Raw genomic sequence first — 23,805 nt, forward strand, 5'->3', positions numbered from 1 at the left:
TCATTCCCACAAGGCAGCAGGAGCAGAGAGCAGCCATTGCTGTGTCTGGCAGCAGGTAATGATATTATTATTATTATTCTATAGGCTGAGCAGCTCTGGTGTCAGGTTTTGTACTACAGGGGGAGCAGCCTCTGGTGCCTTGTTATAGTGCAGCTGGAGCAGCCTCTGGTGCTGCATTATCCCTGTACAGGTGGCTGACACTCTAGTGTCCTATTACTGTAATATAGGTGGCGCAGACCCCGCTGTTACTGTAATACAGGTGGTGCAGACCCCGCCGTTACCGTAATACAGGGGACGCAGACCCCGCCGTTACCGTAATACAGGTGGCGTAGACCCCTCCGTTACCGTAATACAGGTGGTGCCGACCCCACCGCTACCGTAATACAGGTGGTGCCGACCCCACCGCTACCGTAATACAGGTGGCGCCGACCCCGCCGTTACCGTAATACAGGTGGCGCAGACCCCGCCGTTACTGTAATACAGGTGGTGCAGACCCCGCCGTTACCGTAATACAGGTGTCGCAGACCCTGCCGTTACCGTAACACAGGTGTCGCAGACCCCGCCGTTACCGTAATACAGGTGGCGCAGACCCCGCCGTTACCGTAATACAGGTGGCGCAGACCCCGCCGTTACTGTAATACAGGTGGTGCAGACCCCGCCGTTACCGTAACACAGGTGTCGCAGACCCCGCCGTTACCGTAATACAGGTGGCGCAGACCCCGCCGCTACCGTAATACAGATGGCGCAGACCCCGCCGTTACTGTAATACAGGTGGCGCAGATCCCGCCGTTACCGTAATACAGGTGGCGCAGACCACGCCGTTACCGTAATACAGGTGGTGCAGACCCCGCCGTTACCGTAATACAGGTGGTGCAGACCCCGCCGTTACCGTAATACAGGTGGCGCAGACCACGCTGTTACCGTAATACAGGTGGTGTGGACCCCACCTTTACCATAATACAGGTGGCGCGGACCCCGCCATTACCGTAATACAGGTAACGCGGACCCCGCCGTTACCGTAATACAGGTGGCGCAGACCCCGCCGTTACCGTAATACGGGGAACGCAGAACCCTCCGTTACCATAATACAGGGGGGCGCGGACCCAGCCATTACCGTAATACAGGTGGCGCAGACCCCACCGTTAGTGTAATACAGGTGGCGCAGACCCCGCCGTTACCCTAATACAGGTGGCGCAGACCCCGCCGTTACCCTAATACAGGGGGGCGCGGACCCCGCCACTATCGTAATACAGGTGGCGCAGACCCCACCGTTAGTGTAATACAGGTGGCGCAGACCCCGCCGTTACCGTAATACAGGTGGCGCAGACCCCGCCGTTACCCTAATACAGGTGGTGCAGACCCCGCCGTTACCGTAATTCTATACAGAGATAGGGGTCTGTGTTGTATTAATATACAGGGGCGCTGTATTAATATACAGGGGAGCGGCATGTGTGTTCTTACTCTACAGGGGGACCCCACCGTTACTGTAATACAGATGGAGCAGACCCCGCCGGTACCGTAACACAGGTGGCGCAGACCCCGCTGTTACAGTAATACAGGTGGCGCAGATCCCGCCGTTACCGTAATACAGGTGGCGCAGACCACGCCGTTACCGTAATACAGGTGGTGCAGACCCCGCCGTTACCGTAATACAGGTGGTGCAGACCCCGCCGTTACCGTAATACAGGTGGCGCAGACCACGCTGTTACCGTAATACAGGTGGTGTGGACCCCACCTTTACCATAATACAGGTGGCGCGGACCCCGCCATTACCGTAATACAGGTAACGCGGACCCCGCCGTTACCGTAATACAGGTGGCGCAGACCCCGCCGTTACCGTAATACGGGGAACGCAGAACCCTCCGTTACCATAATACAGGGGGGCGCGGACCCAGCCATTACCGTAATACAGGTGGCGCAGACCCCACCGTTAGTGTAATACAGGTGGCGCAGACCCCGCCGTTACCCTAATACAGGTGGCGCAGACCCCGCCGTTACCCTAATACAGGGGGGCGCGGACCCCGCCACTATCGTAATACAGGTGGCGCAGACCCCACCGTTAGTGTAATACAGGTGGCGCAGACCCCGCCGTTACCGTAATACAGGTGGCGCAGACCCCGCCGTTACCCTAATACAGGTGGTGCAGACCCCGCCGTTACCGTAATTCTATACAGAGATAGGGGTCTGTGTTGTATTAATATACAGGGGCGCTGTATTAATATACAGGGGAGCGGCATGTGTGTTCTTACTCTACAGGGGGACCCCACCGTTACTGTAATACAGATGGAGCAGACCCCGCCGGTACCGTAACACAGGTGGCGCAGACCCCGCTGTTACAGTAATACAGGTGGCGCAGATCCCGCCGTTACCGTAATACAGGTGGCGCTGACCCCACCATTACCGTAATACAGGTAGTGTGGACCCCGCCGTTACCGTAATACAGGTGGCGCGGACCCCGCCGTTACCGTAATACAGGTGGCTCGGACCACGCCGTAACCGTAATACAGGCGGCGCAGACCCCGCCATTAACGTAATACGGGGAACGCAGAACCCTCCGTTACCATAATACAGGGGGGCACGGACCCCACTGTTACCGTAATACAGGTGGTGCAGACCCCGCCGTTATCGTAATACAAGTGGTGCAGACCCCACCGTTAGTGTAATACAAATGGCGCAGACCCCGCCGTTACTGTAATACAGGTGGAGCAGACCCCGCCGTTACCATAATACAGGTGGCGCAGACCCCGCCGTTACCCTAATACAGGTGGTGCAGACCCCGCCGTTACCGTAATTCTATACAGAGATAGGGGCCTGTGTTGTATTAATATACAGGGGAGCTGTATTAATATACAGGGGAGCGGCATGTGTTGTCCTACTCTACAGGGGGAGCGGCCTGTGTTGCCCTTTTATACAGTGGGAGGGGTCTGTTGTGTCTTGTTACTATTATATAGGGTGAGCGGCATGTATTGTCTTTCTATACAGAAGGAGTGGCCTGTGTTGTCATAATATGCAGGGGTAGCATTCTGTGCTATCGTAATATACAGGGGTAGCATCCTGTGTTGTCATAATATACAGGGGTAGCGGCCTGTGTTGTCATAGTATACAGGGGTAGCATCCTGTGTTGTCATATTATACAGCGAGAGCGGCCTGTGTTGTCATAATATAAAGAGGTAACATCCTGTGTTGTCATAATATACAGGGGTAGCATCCTGTGTTGTCATAGTATACAGGGGGAGTGGCCTGTGTTGTCATAATATAGAAGTGGAGCGGCCTGTGCTGTCATAGTATACAGGGGGAGTGGCCTGTGTTGTCATAATATACAAGGGTAGCATCCTGTGCTGTTATAGTATACAGGAGGAGCAGCCTGTATTGCAATAATATACAGGGGTAGCATCCTGTGTTGTCATAATAGACAGGAAGAGCAACCTGTGGCATCCTACTCTACAGGGGGAGCAGCCTGTGGTGTCCTTTTGTTATTATTATTTTATTATTATTATTATACAGGAGGATCAGCCTGTGGTGTCCTGCTATTATTATACAGGAGGAGCAGCCTGTGGTGTCCTGTTATTATTATACAGAGGGAGCAGCCAGTGGTGTACAGTTATTATTATTATACAGGGGGAGCAGCCAGTGGTGTCCTATTATTATTATTATACAAGGGAAGCAGCCTGTGGTGTCCTGTTATTATTATTATACAGTAGGAGCAGCCTGTGGTGTCCTGTTATTATACAGGATGAGCAGCCTGTGGTGTCCTGTTATTATTATATTGGGGAAGCATTATTATTATTATTATTATTATTATTATAATACAGGCGCAGCAGCCTGTGGTGTCCTGTCATTATTATTATTATTATTATACAGAAGGGAGCAGCCTTTGGTGTCTTTTATTATTACCATAAAGGGAGAGCAGAATGAGGTGTCCTGATGTTATTAGTATAATACGGGGGGAGCAGGTTTTTTTGTATGGTTATTATTATACAGGGACAGCAGCTTGTGGTGTCCTGGTATTATTTTATTATTATTATTATTATTATTATTATTATTATTATTATTATAATACATTGGGAGTGGTGGTGATGTCACAGTGATTTCACTTATATCTATAGTAGTAATACAGGGACATGACTGGGGGAAGTGAGGGGGATCTGGGAATGTCACATTTACATCACTTATAACTATAGTGATAATACAGGGACATGACTGGGGAGGTGAGGGGATCTGGGAGCTTCACAGTGACATCACTTATATCTACAGTAATAATACAAGGACATGACTGGGGAGGTGAGGGGATCTGGTAGAGTCACAGTGACATCACTTATATCTATAGTAATAATACAGGGACATGACTAGGGCGGTGAAGAGGATCTGGGAGCGTCACATTTACATCACTCATAACTATAGTGATAATACAGGGACATGACTTGGGAGGTGAGTGGATCTGGGAGCTTCACAGTGACATCATTTATATCTATAGTAATAATACAGGGACATGACTGAGACAGTGAGGAGAACTGGGAGCGTCACAGTGACATCACTTATATCTATAGTAATAAAACAGAGACATGACTGGGGAGGTGAGGCAATCTGGGAATGTCACAGTGACATCACTTATATCTATAGTAATAATACAGGGACATGACTGCTGAGGTGAGGGGATCTGGGAGCCTCACAGTGACATCACTTATATCTATAGTAATAATACAGGGACATGACTGGGTGGTGTAGAGGGGGATCTGGGAATGTCACAGTAACACCACTCATTTCAATAGTAATAATACAGGGACAAGACTGGGGAGGTGAGGAGATCTGGGAGTATTTAAAGTGATATTGTCTCTCCCATTTAGCAGGATTACACCATACTAAAGAAGACATCCGATGGACCCCCAGCATCCATCCTCATGTTGCATGTGGACTAAACAGGACCTAGAGCCCCATCACGGTGCCTCCACCTCACTCACTGACTCACTGATACATAAGAGACACAATGACCAGAAGATCCTGGAACTCACCAACAAGATCATTCAGCTGCTGACTGGAGAGGTGACTGCTGGGAATGGGACATTATACAGTAACACCAGGGAATGTGTCTGGGTAATGACTGGAGAGGTGACTGCTGGGAATGGGACATTATACAGTAACACCGGGGGATGTGTCTGGGTGATGACTGGAGAGGTGACTGCTGGGAATGGGACATTATACAGTAACACCAGGGGAAGTGTCTTGGTGATGACTGGAGAGGTGACTGCTGGGAATGGGACATTATACAGTAACACCGGGGGATGTGTCTGGGTGATGACTGGAGAGGTGACTGCTGGGAATAGGGCATTATACAGTAACACAAAGGGATGTGTCTCGGTGGTGACTGGAGAGGTGACTACTGGGAATGGGGCATTATACAGTAACACCAGGGGATGTGTCTGGGTGATGACTGGAGAGGTGACTGCTGGGAAGGGGACATTATACAGTAACACCAGGGGATGTGTCTGGGTGATGACTGGAGAGGTGACTGCTGGGAATGGAGCATTATACAGTAACACCAGGGGAAGTGTCAGGGTGATGACTGGAGAGATGACTGCTGGGAAGGGGACATTATACAGTAACACCAGGGGATGTGTCTGGGCAATGACTGGAGAGGTGACTGCTGGGAATGGGACATTATACAGTAACACCGGGGGATGTGTCTGGGTGATGACTGGAGAGGTGACTGCTGGGAATGGGACATTATACAGTAACACCAGGGGAAGTGTCTTGGTGATGACTAGAGAGGTGACTGCTGGGAATGGGACATTATACAGTAACACCAGGGGATGTGTCTGGGTGATGACTGGAGAGGTGACTGCTGGGAATAGGGCATTATACAGTAACACAAAGGGATGTGTCTCGGTGGTGACTGGAGAGGTGACTACTGGGAATGGGGCATTATACAGTAACACCAGGGGATGTGTCTGGGTGATGACTGGAGAGGTGACTGCTGGGAAGGGGACATTGGCCCTCATTCCGAGTTGATCGGTTGCAAGGCGATTTTAGCAGAGTTACACACGCTAAGCCGCCGCCTACTGGGAGTGAATCTTAGCTTCTTAAAATTGCGACCGATGTATTCGCAATATTGCTATTACAAACTACTTAGCAGTTTCAGAGTAGCTTCACACTTACTCGGCATCTGCGATCAGTTCAGTGCTTGTCGTTCCTGGTTTGACGTCACAAACACACCCAGCGTTCGCCCAGACACTCCTCTGTTTCTCCGGCCACTCCTGCGTTTTTTCCGGAAACGGTAGCGTTTTAATTCACACGCCCCTAAAACGCCGTGTTTCCGCCCAGTAACACCCATTTCCTGTCAATCACACTACGTTCGCCGGAGCGAAGAAAAAGCCGTGAGTAAAAATACTATCTTCATAGTAAAATTACTTGGCGCAGTCGCAGTGCGAATATTGCGCATGCGTACTAAGCGGAATTTCACTGCGATGCGATGAAAAATACCGAGCGAACGACTCAGAATGAGGGCCCTTATACAGTAACACCAGGGGATGTGTCTGGGTGATGACTGGAGAGGTGACTGCTGGGAATGGAGCATTATACAGTAACACCAGGGGAAGTGTCAGAGTGATGACTGGAGAGATGACTGCTGGGAATGGAGCATTATACAGTAACACCAGGGGAAGTGTCAGGGTGATGACTGGAGAGATGACTGCTGGGAATGGATCATTATACAGAAACACCAGGGGATGTGTCTGGGTGATGACTGGAGAGGTGACTGCTGGGAATGGGACATTATACAGTAACACCAGGGGATGTGTCTGGGTGATGACTGGAGAGGTGACTGCTCGGAATGGGGCATTATACAGTAACACCAGGGGATGTGTCTGGGTGATGACTGGAGAGGTGACTGCTGGGAATAGGGCATTATACAGTAACACAAAGGGATGTGTCTCGGTGGTGACTGGAGAGGTGACTGCTGGGAAGGGGACATTATACAGTAACACCAGGGGATGTGTCTGGGTGATGACTGGAGAGGTGACTGCTGGGAATGGCGCATTATACAGTAACACCAGGGGAAGTGTCAGGGTGATGACTGGAGAGGTGACTGCTCGGAATGGGGCATTATACAGTAACACCAGGGGATGTGTCTGGGTGATGACTGGAGAGGTGACTGCTGGGAATGGGGCATTATACAGTAACTTCAGGGCAGTGGCGGAACAAGCAAGCGGTGGGCCCAGGTGCGACAAAATGCTTTGGGCCCCCCCCCCCCCATCCAAGTCCACCCCGGGGGCAGTGCGCGCCGTAGGCGCGCGCAAAAATACATAGTGGCGTGGCTTCGTGGGGAAGGGGTGTGGCCACAAAATAATACCAACACAGTAGTCTCCATTATTCAAATTACGCCGCACAGTAGCACCACTACACCAGGTAGAGACCCTTTTACACCTTACAGCGAACAGATTCCTCTTTTTACACATTACAGCAGACAGCGTGCCCTTTTTACACATAACGGCAGACCGCGTGCCCTTGTTACACATTACGGCAGACAGCGTGCCCTTTTTACACATTACGGTAGACAGCGTGCCCTTGTTACACATTACGGCAGACAGCGTGCCCTTGTTACACATTACGGCAGGCAGATTCCTCCTTTTTACACATAGCAGCAGGCAGATTCCCCATTTTTACACATAGCGTCAGGCAGCCCCCCTTTTTTACACATTACGGCAGGCAGATTCCCCATTTTTACACATAGCGTCGGGCAGATTACCCCTTTTTACACATAACGGCAGACCGCGTGCCCTTGTTACACATTACGGCAGACAGCGTGCCCTTTTTACACATTACGGCAGACAGCGTGCCCTTGTTACACATTACGGCAGACAGCGTCCCCATTTTTACACATTACGGCAGGCAGATTCCCCTTTTTACACATAGTGGCAGGCAGTCCCCCCTTTTTACACATTGCGGCAGGTAGTCCCCCCTTTTTACACATTGCGGCAGGCAGTCCCCCCTTTTTACACAGTGCGGCAGGCAGTCCCCCCTTTTTACACATTGCGGCAGGCAGTCCCCCCTTTTTACACATTGCGGCAGGTAGTCCCCCCTTTTTACACATTGCGGCAGGCAGTCCCCCCTTTTTACACATTGCGGCAGGTAGTCCCCCCTTTTTACACATTGCGGCAGGCAGTCCCCCCTTTTTACACAGTGCGGCAGGCAGTCCCCCCTTTTTACACATTGCGGCAGGTAGTCCCCCCTTTTTACACATTGCGGCAGGTAGTCCCCCCTTTTTACACATTGCGGCAGGCAGTCCCCCCTTTTTACACAGTGCGGCAGGCAGTCCCCCCTTTTTACACATTGCGGCAGGTAGTCCCCCCTTTTTACACATTGCGGCAGGCAGGCACAAGAAAGAAAAAGAAAGAAAGAAAGAAGAATTATACTTACCCTCAGGCTCCTCGGTGCAGCTGCGTCAGACGACGATTCCCGGGCAGTAGAGAATGAGGAGGAGGGAGCCGGAGGACGGAGCCGCAGCAGCGCTTTGTTACTGGTGGAGGCGCTGCTGCTGCTGCCCCTCTGCTTCCCTATAGGCTGTTCTCGGAAGACAGCCTATAGGGAAGCAGAGGAGCAGCAGCAGCAGCGCCTCCACCAGTAACAAAGCGCTGCTGCGGCTCCGTCCTCCGGCTCCCTCCTCCTTCCCCCGTCTGTACCGCTGCTCAGCTCCTATCTCCGGGCGGCTGTGCGCTGCGGGCAGCGGTTGCCTGCAGCGCACAGCGGCATGTAATGAGTCAGTTTGACTCATTACATGCTTGGGCCCCTGGACAGAGGCGGGCCCCAGTGCAGTGCACTGCCTGCACTGCCGGTAGTTCCGCCTCTGCATCAGGGGGATGTGTCTGGGTGATGACTGGAGAGGTGACTGCTGGGAATGGGACATTATACAGTAACACCAGGGGATGTGTCTGGGTGATGACTGGAGAGGTGACTGCTGGGATTGGGACATTATACAGTAACACCGGGGGATGTGTCTGGGTGGTGACTGGAGAGGTGACTGCTGGGAATGGGATATATACAATAACACCAGGGGATGTGTCCGGGTGATGACTGGAGAGGTGACTGCTGGGAATGGGGCATTATACAGTAACGCCAGGGGATGTGTCTGGGTGATGACTGGAGAGGTGACTGCTGGGAATGGGACATTATACAGTAACACCAGGGGATGTGTCCGGGTGATGACTGGAGAGGTGACTGCTGGGAATGGGGCATTATACAGTAACGCCAGGGGATGTGTCCGGGTGATGACTGGAGAGGTGACTGCTGGGAATGGGGCATTATACAGTAACACCAGGGGACGTGTCTGGGTGATGACTGGAGAGGTGACTGCTGGGAATGGGATATATACAATAACACCAGGGGATGTGTCCGGGTGATGACTGGAGAGGTGACTGCTGGGAATGGGACATTATACAGTAACACCAGGGGATGTGTCTGGGTGATGACTGGAGAAGTGACTGCTGGGAATGGGGCATTATACAGTAACACAAGGGGGATTTGTCTGGGTGAGGACTGAAGAGGTGACTGTCGAGAATAGGACATTATACAGTAACACCAGGGGACGTGTTCTATAAGGTGTCAGGATGTCACTGTCTATGTATCCATGCAGGAGTGGGAGTATATAGAGGAACACAGGGGTCTGTACAAGGACGTGATGATGGAGAATCACCGGCCCCTCACATCACTGGGTAAGAGGAGACTGTCGGGTATTGTACAGGGGAGAGCAGGTATGGGGGCACCCTATATACACACATAATCTAGTAATCACATTTCTCTGACGTCCTAAGTGGATGCTGGGACTCCGTAAGGACCATGGGGAATAGCGGCTCCGCAGGAGACTGGGCACAACTAAAGAAAGCTTTAGGACTACCTGGTGTGCACTGGCTCCTCCCTCTATGACCCTCCTCCAGACCTCAGTTAGAATCTTGTGCCCGGCTGAGCTGGATGCACACTAGGGGCTCTCCTGAGCTCCTAGAAAAAGAAAGTATATTTAGGTTTTTTATTTTCAGTGAGATCTGCTGGCAACAGACTCACTGCTACGAGGGGGACTAAGGGGAGAAGAAGCGAACCTACCTGCTTGCAGCTAGCTTGGGCTTCTTAGGCTACTGGACACCATTAGCTCCAGAGGTATCGAACACAGGGCCCGACCTCGATCGTCCGGTCCCGGAGCCGCGCCGCCGTCCCCCTTACAGAGCCAGAAGCAAGAAGACGGTCCTGGAAATCGGCGGCAGAAGACTTCGCTCTTCACCAAGGTAGCGCACAGCACTGCATTGCTCCTCATGCACACCTCACACTCCGGTCACTGATGGGTGCAGGGCGCTGGGGGGGAAGGGGCGCCCTGAGCAGCAATATTAAACACCTTGGCTGGCAAATCTACACAATATATAGTTATACAGGCTATATATGTGTAAAATACCCCTGCCAGAGATCCATAAAAAAGCGGGAGAAGTCCACCGAAAAAGGGGTGGGGCTATCTCCCTCAGCACACTGGCGCCATTTTCTCTTCACAGTGCAGCTGGAAGACAGCTCCCCAGGATCTCCCCTGTAGTTTTCAGGCTCAAAGGGTTAAAAAGAGAGGGTGGTCACTAAATTTAGGCGCAATATTGTGTATACAAGCAGCTATTGGGAAAAATCACTCAGTTATGGTGTTAATCCCTGCATTATATAGCGCTCTGGTGTGTGCTGGCATACTCTCTCTCTGTCTCCCCAAAGGACTTTGTGGGGTCCTGTCCTCAGTCAGAGCATTCCCCGTGTGTGTGCGGTGTGTCGGTACGGCTGTGTCGACATGTTTGAGGAGGAAGGTTATGTGGAGGCGGAGCAGATGCCGATAAATGTGATGTCGCCCCCTGTGGGGCCGACACCAGAGTGGATGGATAGGTGGAAGGTATTAACCGAAAGTGTCAACTCCTTACTTAAAAGGCTGGATGACGTAACAGCTGTGGGACAGCCGGCTTCTCAGCCCGCGCCTGCCTAGGCATCTCAAAGGTCATCAGGGGCTCAAAAACGCCCGCTACCTCAGATGGCAGACACATATGTCGACACGGAGTCTGAATCCAGTGTCGGCGAGGTTGAGACATATACACAATCCACTAGAAACATCCGTAGCATGATCTCGGCAATGAAAAATGTGTTACACATTTCTGACATTAACCCAAGTACCACTAAAAAGGGGTTTTATGTTTGGGGAGAAAAAGCAGCCAGTGTTTTGTTCCCCCATCAGATGAGTGAATGAAGTGTGTGAAGAAGCGTGGGTTCCCCCGATAAGAAACTGGTAATTTCTAAAAAGTTACTGATGGCGTACCCTTTCCCGCCAGAGGATAGGTCACGTTGGGAGATATCCCTTAGGGTGGATAAGGCGCTCACACGTTTGTCAAAAAAGGTAGCACTGCCGTGTTAGGAAACGGCCACTTTGAAGGAGCCTGCTGATAAAAAGCAGGAGGCTATCCTGAAGTCTGTATTTACACACTCAGGTACTATACTGAGACCTAAAATTGCCTCAGCATGGATAGTGCTGCTGCAGCGTGGTCTGTTACCCTGTCAGATTGTTAACTCGACAGGGATACTATTTGGCTAACCATAGAGCATGTTAAAGACGTCGTCTTATATATGAGGGATGCACAGGGGGATATTTGCCGGCTGGCATCCAGAATTAAGGCAATGTCCATTCTGCCAGGAGGGTATTAGGGACCCGGCAGTGGACAGGTGATGCTGATTTTAAAAGGCACATGGAGATTCTGCCTTATAAGGGTGAGGAATTGTTTGGGGAAGGTCTCTGGGACCTCGTATCCGCAGCAACAGCTGGGAAGAAAAAAATTTACCTCAGGTTTCCTCACAACCTAAGAAAGCACCGTATTATCAGGTACAGTCCTTTCGGCTTCAGAAAAGCAAGCGGGCCAAAGGCGCTTCCTTTCTGCACAGAGACAAGGGAAGAGGGAAAAAGCTGCACCAGACAGCCAGTTCCCAGGATCAAAAATCTTCCCCCGCTTCCTCTAAGTCCACCGCATGATGCTGGGGCTCCACGGGTGGAGCCAGGTGCGGTGGGGGCACGTCTCGGGAGCTTCAGCGACCAGTGGGCTCGCTCACAGGTGGATCCCTGGGTTCTGCAAGTAGTATCACAGGGATACAAGCTGGAGTTCGAGGCGAATCCCCCTCGCCGTTACCTCAAATCAGCCTTGCCTGCTGCCCTCGAGGGGGGGTAGTACTGGTGGCAATTCACAAGCTGTATTTCCAGCAGGTGATAATCAAGGTACCCCTCCTTCAACAAGGCCGGGGTTACTATTCCACAAGGTTTGTGGTACCGAAACCAGACGGTTCGGTGAAACCCATTCTAAAAATTAGAATCCTTGAACACTTATATACGAAGATTCAAATTCAAAATGGAATCGCTCAGGGCGGTTATTGCATGCCTGGACGAAGGGAATTACATGGTATCACTGGACATCAAGGATGCTTACCTGCATGTCCCCATTTACCCTCCTCACCAGGAGTACCTCAAAATTGTGGTACAGGACTGTCATTACCAATTCCAGACGTTGCCGTTGGTCTGTCCCCGGCACGAGGGTATTTACCAAGGTAATGGCCGAATTAATGATAATCCTTCGAAAAAAGGGAGTTATAATTATCCCGTACTTGGACGATCTCCTTATAAAGGCGAGGTCCAGGGAGCAGTTGTTGGTCGGAGTAGCACTATCTCGTGAAGTGCTACAACAGCACGGCTGGATTCGGAATATTCCAAAGTCACAGCTGGTTCCTACGACGCGTCTACTGTTCCTGGGTATGGTTCTGGACACAGAACAGGAAAAAGTGTTTCTCCCGGAGGAGAAGGCCAAGGAGTTGTCATCTCTAGTCAGAGACCTCCTAAAACAAATACAGGTGTCGGTGCATCAATGCACGCGAGTCCTGGGAAGGATGGTAACTTCTTACGAAGAAATTCCATTCGGCAGGTTCCATGCAAGGATCTTCCTACACAAATATTCTGGAACTAAGGGCCATTCACAATGCCCTAAGTCAGGCTAGACCCTGCTTCAACACCAGTCGGTACTGATCCAGTTAGACAACATCACGGCGGTCGCCCATGTAAACCTACAGGACGGCACAGGAAGCAGGATGGCGATGGCAGAAGCCACAAGGATTTTCCGATGGGCGGAAAATCATGTGTTAGCACTGTCAGCAGTGTGCATTCCCGGAGTGGACAACTGGGAAGCAGACTTTCTCAGCAGGCATGACCTCCACCCGGGAGAGTGGGGACTTCATCCAGAAGTCTTCCAAAGGATTGTACACCATTGGGAAAGGCCACAGGTGGACATGATGGCGTCCCGCCTCAACAAAAAGCTAAAAAGATATTCCGCCAGGTCAAGGGACCCTCAGGCGATAGCTGTGGACACTCTGGTAACACTGTGGGTGTACCAGTCGGTGTATGTGTTCCCTCCTCTGCCTCTCATACCCAAGCTACTGAGAATAATAAGAAGGAGAGGAGTAAGAACTATACTCGAGGTTCCGGATTGGCCAAGAAGAGCTTGGTACCCAGAACTTCAAGAAATGCATTCAGAGGACTCATTGGGGTATATGCAATTGCGGTCAAATTTCAGAAAAAGTCGAATTCCGGAACGTTTTCGCCTCAAAAAATCAATTCGCCTATGCAGTACAGTACTTTTTCGCAAAAAAACGGACATTCAAAATTCGACTTTTGTCAATTCGACTTTTTTCGCATTCGACTTTTCTGCAATGGTACAGATGCTGCAATTCGCCCCAAGCATATTCAATTCAAGTTTGGAAATTCGCCTGCAGTGCTTTTCGACCGCAAATTCGCCTATTTCAGTCCGCCTCAGTTGACTGGCGGGTTCTCAAAAAAATTTTTTAGAACATAATTTTTTGGGATATTTGAGGATTGATAGTAGCATATCTATTTATATTTGAAAGGATTATCTACTTGGTTTGTCTTTTTTTGCTTCACAAGTATTATTTAATTGATTTTTTAAAGGAATATTTTTTTCTTCAATCTCCTGAGGGAAATTTACCCATGATTCCACAGTTTTACCCAGGATACACTTCTGCAAAGCCCCTCCTATCTCCTCACTCCTGGGTTTGAGACTACAGGGAGAAGGAGCCATTTTACAGTCAGCTCTGTGGAATCGTTTTTTTAGGAAAATCCCTGCGTTTTAAAACACATTCCTATTTTTGTACTGACTACAATGATGGAGCCTTTTTCTGACCAGATTGTGTTGTTCATGCTGGCTGCAAGCATGATGGAGGAAGAAAGTGCTGATGAACATCAGGATCCAGGTCAGCAAATGTCTGCATTGGGTGAGCCAGTATTGCGGGTTTCATTTCCACGTCCACGCCAGTATCGCACTAGGCGTGAACTGGAGGATCTCAGCGAGTTCGAGGTGATACAAAATTATCGCTTATCGACTCGCGACATATATTCGCTGTACGCTCTGTTGGCGGCCGACTTGGAACCTCGGGCACGGTCAAATCGTGCAATCAGCGGTTTTCAGAAACTGCTGGGGACGTTACATTTTTTGGCGTCAGGCACATTCCAGCCTACACTGTCTCAAACATGCGGTTTTTCTCAGTCGACACTGTCGCGCTGTATAACCCAAGTCATTAGGGCTTTCCGCAAATTGACGATCCAGTACATCACATTTCCAGAGACGGACAGCGAATGTCGTGAGATCAAATTAGGCTTTTTCAACAAATACAAATTTCCCAATGTGCTGGGCGCGATTGACTGTACCCACGTGCAGATCAGACCGCCACGGAATTCAGAGGAATGTTTTCGGAACCGAAAACAGTTCCATTCCCTGAACGTGCAGGCGGTCTGTGATGTCAACATGAGATTTTTGAACATTTTTGTGGGATTTCCTGGATCATCTCACGACTCCTTCATCCTAAGCCAGTCATCGCTGTTTGACAAGTTCGAAACAGGAAACATGCCTGGTGGCTGGCTGTTAGGTATGTATTTTCATTTTTTTATTATTTTATTATTATTTTTTTTATTATTTTTTACAAGTACCTAACATTTTTTTTATATTTTCTATAGGCGATGCGGGTTATCCAAACAAACCGTGGCTGTTGACCCCATTGTCTAATCCTGTTGGTAGAGCAGAAAAACGTTACCAAGAGAAACACATTGCATCGAGGGGAATAATTGAGCGTGCCTTCGGTGTACTTAAAAGCCGGTTTCGATGTTTAGACACTTCCGGCGGTGCTCTTTTGTACTCACCGTCGAAGGTTTGCGGCATGGTAAATGCATGTTGTATTTTACACAACATATGTGTCGCAAACCGTTTGCCGGTGACTCTTCGTCGTAGTGCTTTCCTACGCGGGAACCGGTCTTCTGCTCTACCGGTGGGTATGGGCGAAGGAGAGGATTCCCGGCGGACAGTGATACAAAATTTTTTTGCAGTTACCTGTGAGTATACTGACAACATTTGTATTATCGTGTAAACTGACATTGGATTTTTTTTAAAAAAACCTCTTCATTTATCTATTACAGAGTTTTACATCCTGTTGATGTGTATCCCCAGGCCGTGTTTATACAGTTTGTTCCCCCCTGTTTTATCCTGTTTGGTTACCGCAAATATTTGACCCTTTTATCCAACTCTACCATGGGCGACCTAATGGTGATGTGGACCTGACCCTCCGCCATGTAGCAGACAACCCCCTCAGGTGAGATGGATTGCCCAGAACTCCCTTTGTCCAAAATCACCCCGGCATGTCCAAAGTGCAGCACTCCGGCATTTGCAAGACTGCACATCCAAACATTCCCTCCTGATACACCAATGCTGGTCAGGGAATGTTTGGATGTGTAGTGACGCAAGTGCCGGAGGGTTGCATTTGGACCCACTGTTCCCCGCTTGTGTTGTGTGGACTGTATGTACCTCTTCTTTCCAGTCCCAGGGTGACACTATTACCCACATCTGGAAGCTCATACTGTTCTCTTCCACAGGTCCTGCGGTGTATCTTCCCAAGTGGCGTGGATGTGAGGAGACACGCCATTTCACCCGATGTTCCATGGGCGACCTAATGGTGATGTGGACCTGACCCTCCGCCATGTAGCAGACAACCACCTCAGGTGAGATGCATTGACCAACAAGACTCCCTTGTCCAAAATCACCCCGAAATGTCCAAAGTGCAGCACTCCGGCATTTGCAAGACTGCACATCCAAACATTCCCTCCTGATACACCAATGCTGGTCAGGGAATGTTTGGATGTGTAGTGATGCAAGTGCAGGAGGGTTGCATTTGGGCCGCTGCAACCCGCTTGTGTTGTGTGGACTGTTGTATGTACCTCTTTTTCCAGCCCCAGGGTGACACTATCACCCATATCTGGAAGCTCAAACTGTTCTCTTCCACAGGTCCTGCGATGTATCTTCCCAAGTGGCGTGGATGTGAAGAGACACGCCATTTCACCCGATGTTCCATGGGCGACCTACTGGTGATGTGGACCTGAACCTCCGCCATGTAGCAGACAACCCCCTCAGGTGAGATGGATTGCCCAGAACTCCCTTTGTCCAAAATCACCCCGGCATGTCCAAAGTGCAGCCCTCCGGCACTTGCGTCACTACACATCCAAACATTCCCTGAAACACCAATGCTGGTCAGGGAATGTTTGGATGTGTAGTGACGCAAGTGCCGGAGGGTTGCATTTGGACCCACTGTTCCCCGCTTGTGTTGTGTGGACTGTATGTACCTCTTCTTTCCAGTCCCAGGGTGACACTATTACCCACATCTGGAAGCTCATACTGTTCTCTTCCACAGGTCCTGCGGTGTATCTTCCCAAGTGGCGTGGATGTGAGGAGACACGCCATTTCACCCGATGTTCCATGGGCGACCTAATGGTGATGTGGACCTGACCCTCCGCCATGTAGCAGACAACCACCTCAGGTGAGATGCATTGACCAACAAGACTCCCTTGTCCAAAATCACCCCGAAATGTCCAAAGTGCAGCACTCCGGCATTTGCAAGACTGCACATCCAAACATTCCCTCCTGATACACCAATGCTGGTCAGGGAATGTTTGGATGTGTAGTGATGCAAGTGCAGGAGGGTTGCATTTGGGCCGCTGCAACCCGCTTGTGTTGTGTGGACTGTTGTATGTACCTCTTTTTCCCAGTCCCAGGGTGACCCTATCACCCATATCTGGAAGCTCAAACTGTTCTCTTCCACAGGTCCTGCGGTGTATCTTCCCAAGTGGCGTGGATGTGAGGAGACACGACATTTCACCCGATGTTCCATGGGCGACCTAATGGTGATGTGGACCTGACCCTCCGCCATGTAGCAGACAACCACCTCAGGTGAGATGCATTGACCAACAAGACTCCCTTGTCCAAAATCACTCCGAAATGTCCAAAGTGCAGCACTCCGGCATTTGCAAGACTGCACATCCAAACATTCCCTCCTGATACACCAATGCTGGTCAGGGAATGTTTGGATGTGTAGTGATGCAAGTGCAGGAGGGTTGCATTTGGGCCGCTGCAACCCGCTTGTGTTGTGTGGACTGTTGTATGTACCTCTTTTTCCAGCCCCAGGGTGACACTATCACCCATATCTGGAAGCTCAAACTGTTCTCTTCCACAGGTCCTGCGATGTATCTTCCCAAGTGGCGTGGATGTGAAGAGACACGCCATTTCACCCGATGTTCCATGGGCGACCTACTGGTGATGTGGACCTGAACCTCCGCCATGTAGCAGACAACCCCCTCAGGTGAGATGGATTGCCCAGAACTCCCTTTGTCCAAAATCACCCCGGCATGTCCAAAGTGCAGCCCTCCGGCACTTGCGTCACTACACATCCAAACATTCCCTGAAACACCAATGCTGGTCAGGGAATGTTTGGATGTGTAGTGACGCAAGTGCCGGAGGGTTGCATTTGGACCCACTGTTCCCCGCTTGTGTTGTGTGGACTGTATGTACCTCTTCTTTCCAGTCCCAGGGTGACACTATTACCCACATCTGGTAGCTCATACTGTTCTCTTCCACAGGTCTTCCGGTGTATCCTTCCTAAGTGGCGTGGATTTGAAGAGACAGTTCCCCGGGCAATCTACTTACGTACAATTCTACTGCATTACAAATTTTAATAAAAACCACAGGAAACTTCTATTTTTAAAAGTTTATTGAAGAAAATTTTTTTTTAATAAAGTTTGAAAGTTAATTAAAACAAAAAAGTAGTTTGTTCTTCTTTACATTCTTTTCTTGTGTATATAGATATCTGTGGGGAAAAGAAAAAAAGTATATTAAAGTAAAGACACACTAAATTCATGTTCATTTCTTTTCAATGAAAATTTGGGGAACAACACAGCCCAGCATGACCCATTGCTGGACGGTGTTGTTCTACAAAGGCATGCGGTTCAAAGTGAAAGAGTGGCGTCAGTGGTCAGCACTTTGACACGCTAACATTTGTGGAACAACACAGCCCAGCATGACCCATTGCTGGACGGTGTTGTTCTACAAAGGCATGCGGTTCAAAGTGAAAGAGTGGCGTCAGTGGTCAGCACTTTGACACGCTAACATTTGTGGAACAACACAGCCCAGCATGACCCATTGCTGGACGGTGTTGTTCTACAAAGGCATGCGGTTCAAAGTGAAAGAGTGGCGTCAGTGGTCAGCACTTTGACACGCTAACATTTGTGGAACAACACAGCCCAGCATGACCCATTGCTGGACGGTGTTGTTCTACAAAGGCATGCGGTTCAAAGTGAAAGAGTGGCGTCAGTGGTCAGCACTTTGACACACTAACATTTGTGGAACAACACAGCCCAGCATGACCCATTGCTGGACGGTGTTGTTCTACAAAGGCATGCGGTTCAAAGTGAAAGAGTGGCGTCAGTGGTCAGCACTTTGACACACTAACATTTGTGGAACAACACAGCCCAGCATGACCCATTGCTGGACGGTGTTGTTCTACAAAGGCATGCGGTTCAAAGTGAAAGAGTGGCGTCAGTGGTCAGCACTTTGACACACTAACATTTGTGGAACAACACAGCCCAGCATGACCCATTGCTGGACGGTGTTGTTCTACAAAGGCATGCGGTTCAAAGTGAAAGAGTGGCGTCAGTGGTCAGCACTTTGACACACTAACATTTGTGGAACAACACAGCCCAGCATGACCCATTGCTGGACGGTGTTGTTCTACAAAGGCATGCGGTTCAAAGTGAAAGAGTGGCGTCAGTGGTCAGCACTTTGACACACTAACATTTGTGGAAAACCACAGCCCAGCATGACCCATTGCTGGACGGTGTTGTTCTACAAAGGCATGCGGTTCAAAGTGAAAGAGTGGCGTCAGTGGTCAGCACTTTGACACACTAACATTTGTGGAACAACACAGCCCAGCATGACCCATTGCTGGACGGTGTTGTTCTACAAAGGCATGCGGTTCAAAGTGAAAGAGTGGCGTCAGTGGTCAGCACTTTGACACACTAACATTTGTGGAACAACACAGCCCAGCATGACCCATTGCTGGACGGTGTTGTTCTACAAAGGCATGCGGTTCAAAGTGAAAGAGTGGCGTCAGTGGTCAGCACTTTGACACACTAACATTTGTGGAACAACACAGCCCAGCATGACCCATTGCTGGACGGTGTTGTTCTACAAAGGCATGCGGTTCAAAGTGAAAGAGAGGCGTCAGTGGTCAGCACTTTGACACACTAACATTTGTGGAACAACACAGCCCAGCATGACCCATTGCTGGACGGTGTTGTTCTACAAAGGCATGCGGTTCAAAGTTTCTTGAATTAAACATGGTTCTACTCACCTTGGTACGCACAACACAACTTTATGCCGTCCACTTCATTTCTCCTCACCAATCCTATGAATAAGTCAAAAACACAGACTAGTGAATAGTAAATTCACACAATGAAAGCCTACTGTACACCATTACAAAAAGGATTTTTGAAAGAAAAAGGGGGTATCAGAATAGCTCTTTGGCCCATCATACATGTAGCCGCAAGGAGCTTTCATCCGTTACCACACGCGCCCGCATACATGCCCGCGCATGTATGCCTACACAAAGCTCCTTGGTAGTACCCGGTCACGGGTGGGGAAGGCCAACAAAGAAAAAACAATAGTAAGAAAAACAACAAACTAATGGGAGGGGAAGAAAGGGATACATGAAAAACATTTAAAAGAAAATAAAATAATACGACCGGGTTTATGGTGGAAGTCTGTCCGGATCCTCTTCTTCCCCCTGATAGGGCGTGGATGTCCTGGGAGGCTGGGGAGTATGTAGACTGGTCCTCGGTGCCCATGCTGCTGAAGATTGTGCGGCCGGTGGTGGAGGCATCTGGGGGGTGGGGTACATCCCTGTATATCCCTGGTACATCTGTGACTGTCTGTACTGGGATGGGACTTGAGGAAGGGTACGATGCGTCCTTGTGGCTTGCGACGGCGGATATGGTGGATCACCAGCGTGTTGATGAGCTGGTACTGGGAGCTTATCATAGATCATCTGCAGTGTGGTTGCGATGAGCTGTTGGCTGGAAGAGGAGTGTCGATGACTCTCCGACATGTTCTTATTGCTTTCTGCCAGACATGAGGTATTTTCCACAAGCTTGAGCAAGGAATCGGACATAATGCTAAGTACGCTCCTATTCTCTCTACGATCTTCAATTATGATCTGTAGTATTGTGGCCGTGCTGTCGGAAAGAGTCTTCTGCAGTTCTTGCAGACTGTTGGACATTTTCTCCATTGTCCTCTCAATGTTGTCCAGTCTGCTTCCCACGACATTTGTGTACGTATCCTGGCGGGTCCCAATCTCCGATGCCAGGGTGTGAACCCTCTGAACAGTTGAGGGATTCTGCCCTTCCTGGATGTCTGCCACCACTTGCATTTGGGCAGCTGAAAAGAAAAATTGAAAATATTATACACATTCATCATACACTTGTTTGAAGGCTCACAATTCAATTTACTCACACAGGGATGTAGCAACTGCAGCCTGCTGCACTTCCACCTCGTCATCCTCTAACGACTCCTGTAGGAGATCCGGCCTGAAGTAGGAACCAATCCCCGAAGCTAGTCCGCTGCTGGTCCGTGGCACCACTGTTTGCAAAATAATTTTTTGGGGAAAGTTAATAAACTTTACACAACTGCTGACCCCCCCCCCCCCCCCCACAAAAAAAAATACAAACCTTCTCCATCCTGTGGTGCCGCTGCTCCAGGAGCTCCACTTGTCCTCGTTTCTGAAGACTTTTCAAGGGTCTGGCTGGATACGTCTGCACGGCTGTCCTCAAACCCAAGAAAAGTCTCGTCTGTTAACCCTGTAGACTCAAACAGATCGGGTGATGGGTCCACAAGGGTTGTGTCTTGAGGCTCTTCAGTCCCAGAGCTCCTGGAGAGACGACGATCTGGTGATGGCCTGCGCGCAGGAGCAGTAGTTTGGCGCCCATCTTGTGGTGTGGTCGCCGACGGTGTCTGGCACACAGGTGATAGTCTGAGCGCTGACGTCGTCTGGTGCACAGGTGACAAACTGCGCGATGACGAACTGTGGCGCACAGGTGACGATATGCGCGCTCCTGATGCCTGCTGCACAGGTGACGGTCCGTGCGCTGGCGATGTCCTGTGCGCAGGTGATGTCCTCTGGGCAGGCCTGTCTGAAAAACAAAAAAACTCACATTAGCAAATACAAAATTTTTTCGTTAGTACAGCTCATGTGAATGTATTCTTACCATCAGGCCTCCTTTTGGACGGCTGGTCTCCCGCCTTCTTCCGTCATCTGGGCGGTTCTTCCTCCTCGGGAAAGCCATCGGATGGCTGGAGTCCACACCTCCGCGAACTCCTTCGACCATGGCAGGGTTCATGCACCTTCTAATAACGTTCTCCCAGGGTAGCCACTTCATATTGAGAGCCGGGCCACCTCCCGTAGCTGTCTCATGTCGGCGCTGAATCCCCATCTTCTTTTTGGTCTGTCTGCGGCAATCACTGTACCGCTTCATACAGTTTCTGGTGCTCCGGCGGTTTCCAGATACTGCAGTGACTTGGCTCGCGATGGAATCCCAGATGCTTCGCTTTGTCCTAGCTGCTGTGGTCTGTGCCCTTGGTCCATACAGAATGTCGTAGGACCTGTCGACGCCATCCACTAGGGAACAGTTTTCCGCCTCAGTGTATCTGGGTCCACGCGGCTTTTTCGGTCCTGCATCTTCACCAGAGGCTTCCTCCTCCGACTGCTCCTCTGGCTGGCTTCTTGCCTTTAGGAATTGAAAAAAAAACCCATGCATTTAATAAGATCGGTATGTACCTGTGAGTGTTAGTATCCCTGGCATTGCGCACATATACCTGTAGGTGTGCATGGCAGTGCGTAAACTAGGGTGGGTCAAGTTGAATGCTATTTGTGTCTGCAGGTGTTGTCAGTACCTTTCTACTAGGCTTTTTCTTAGATTTCTCATGGGCCCTTGACGACCGCGGCTGGTCACTGGATGCCTGGTCGGTCGTATCCTTCTCCCGGGTCGGCTCCCACTCCTCGTTGCTATGCAGGGATAGATCCGAGGGGGTGGGGGAAGGGGGGGGGGGGGTCGGTCTGCTTGTCCCTGGACATCTCTGTTTTAAAAAGAACAAAAAAAAATAATAATTTTATATATATATATATATATATATATATATATATATATATACAAACAGAGAACCCAGCACTCACCAAAGTAAACTCACTTATCCTCAACAATTCAATAAATAAATGATGGGGGTTTAGTTGGTGGATTGGCCAATGCACGGAAGCCTGTATACCGATTCAAGGTACCCCACCTTCATACAGGTCCTACACTATCACAGAGTCTTAAAACCTGACTACCACACTGCTGCATCATCTGCCTGCTAGATGTAATGTGTACCTGCCACAGACTTTATGGCTTTTAAAGGCACACTAGTCACCTATTGCACTGGCTCAAAGATGATTGCTAAAAAACAGCTGAGACAGGTTAAGGATAAGTGAGTTTACTTTGGTGAGTGCTGGGTCCTCTGTTTGTATTTATTAGAGCGATGTGGTCATGGGCTTCATGCACCCCGCCCTGTGAGTGGTAAGTGCAGCTGTGTGCCCCGCTTCTGTGGTGGAGAGTGCAGTGTTACATGCACCCCACCCTGTGAGTGGTAAGTGCATAGCTGTGCCCCGCTTCTGGTGCGGTGAGTGCTGTGGTTTTTACTCTGTGTGTATATGAAGGGGTTAATCTATGGTTAGCTCTTATTAACCGTGGCCACTAGCTTTCTCATGCACCCTGTGTGGACTTTATTATCCTGAACCTGTCTCAGCTGTTTTTTAGCAATCATCTTTGAGCCAGTGCAATAGGTGACTAGTGTGCCTTTAAAAGCCATAAAGTCTGTGGCAGGTACACATTACATCTAGCAGGCAGATGATGCAGCAGTGTGGTAGTCAGGTTTTAAGACTCTGTGATAGTGTAGGACCTGTATGAAGGTGGGGTACCTTGAATCGGTATACAGGCTTCCGTGCATTGGCCAATCCACCAACTAAACCCCCATCATTTATTTATTGAATTGTTGAGGATAAGTGAGTTTACTTTGGTGAGTGCTGGGTTCTCTGTTTGTATTTATTAGAGCGATGTGGTCATGGGCTTCATGCACCCCGCCCTGTGAGTGGTAAGTGCAGCTGTGTGCCCCGCTTCTGTGGTGGAGAGTGCAGTGTTACATGCACCCCACCCTGTGAGTGGTAAGTGCATAGCTGTGCCCCGCTTCTGGTGCGGTGAGTGCTGTGGTTTTTACTCTGTGTGTATATATATATATATATATATATAAATATAAATTTACATTTACCACATTACATAATTAAATGCAATCACATGTCATG

At 49.8% G+C, this 23,805-nt stretch overlaps 2 protein-coding genes across 2 annotated transcripts; one reads left to right on the forward strand and one right to left on the reverse strand.

Annotated features, from left to right (window-relative positions):
• The first annotated feature begins 11 nt into the window (after nt 1–11).
• LOC134984139 (putative nuclease HARBI1) lies at nt 12–15,799 on the forward strand. The gene is made up of 5 exons (XM_063949767.1): nt 12–55; nt 4,845–5,040; nt 9,626–14,970; nt 15,059–15,430; nt 15,515–15,799. Coding segments are annotated over exons 3-5 (1,137 nt in total). The 5' UTR covers nt 12–55; nt 4,845–5,040; nt 9,626–14,207; the 3' UTR covers nt 15,517–15,799.
• Nucleotides 15,800–19,776: 3,977 nt separating this feature from the next.
• On the reverse strand, nt 19,777–21,049 carry LOC134984141 (uncharacterized). Its single transcript, XM_063949768.1, has 2 exons — nt 20,928–21,049; nt 19,777–20,852 (listed from the first exon to the last, which is right to left on the reverse strand). The coding sequence occupies exon 2, from the start codon at nt 20,842–20,844 to the stop codon at nt 20,167–20,169; it is 678 nt and encodes a 225-aa protein (XP_063805838.1). The 5' UTR covers nt 20,845–20,852; nt 20,928–21,049; the 3' UTR covers nt 19,777–20,166.
• Between the last annotated feature and the right edge of the window lie 2,756 nt (nt 21,050–23,805).

Source organism: Pseudophryne corroboree (genome assembly GCF_028390025.1).
Source record: "Pseudophryne corroboree isolate aPseCor3 chromosome 3 unlocalized genomic scaffold, aPseCor3.hap2 SUPER_3_unloc_38, whole genome shotgun sequence".
NCBI lineage: Eukaryota > Metazoa > Chordata > Amphibia > Anura > Myobatrachidae > Pseudophryne > Pseudophryne corroboree.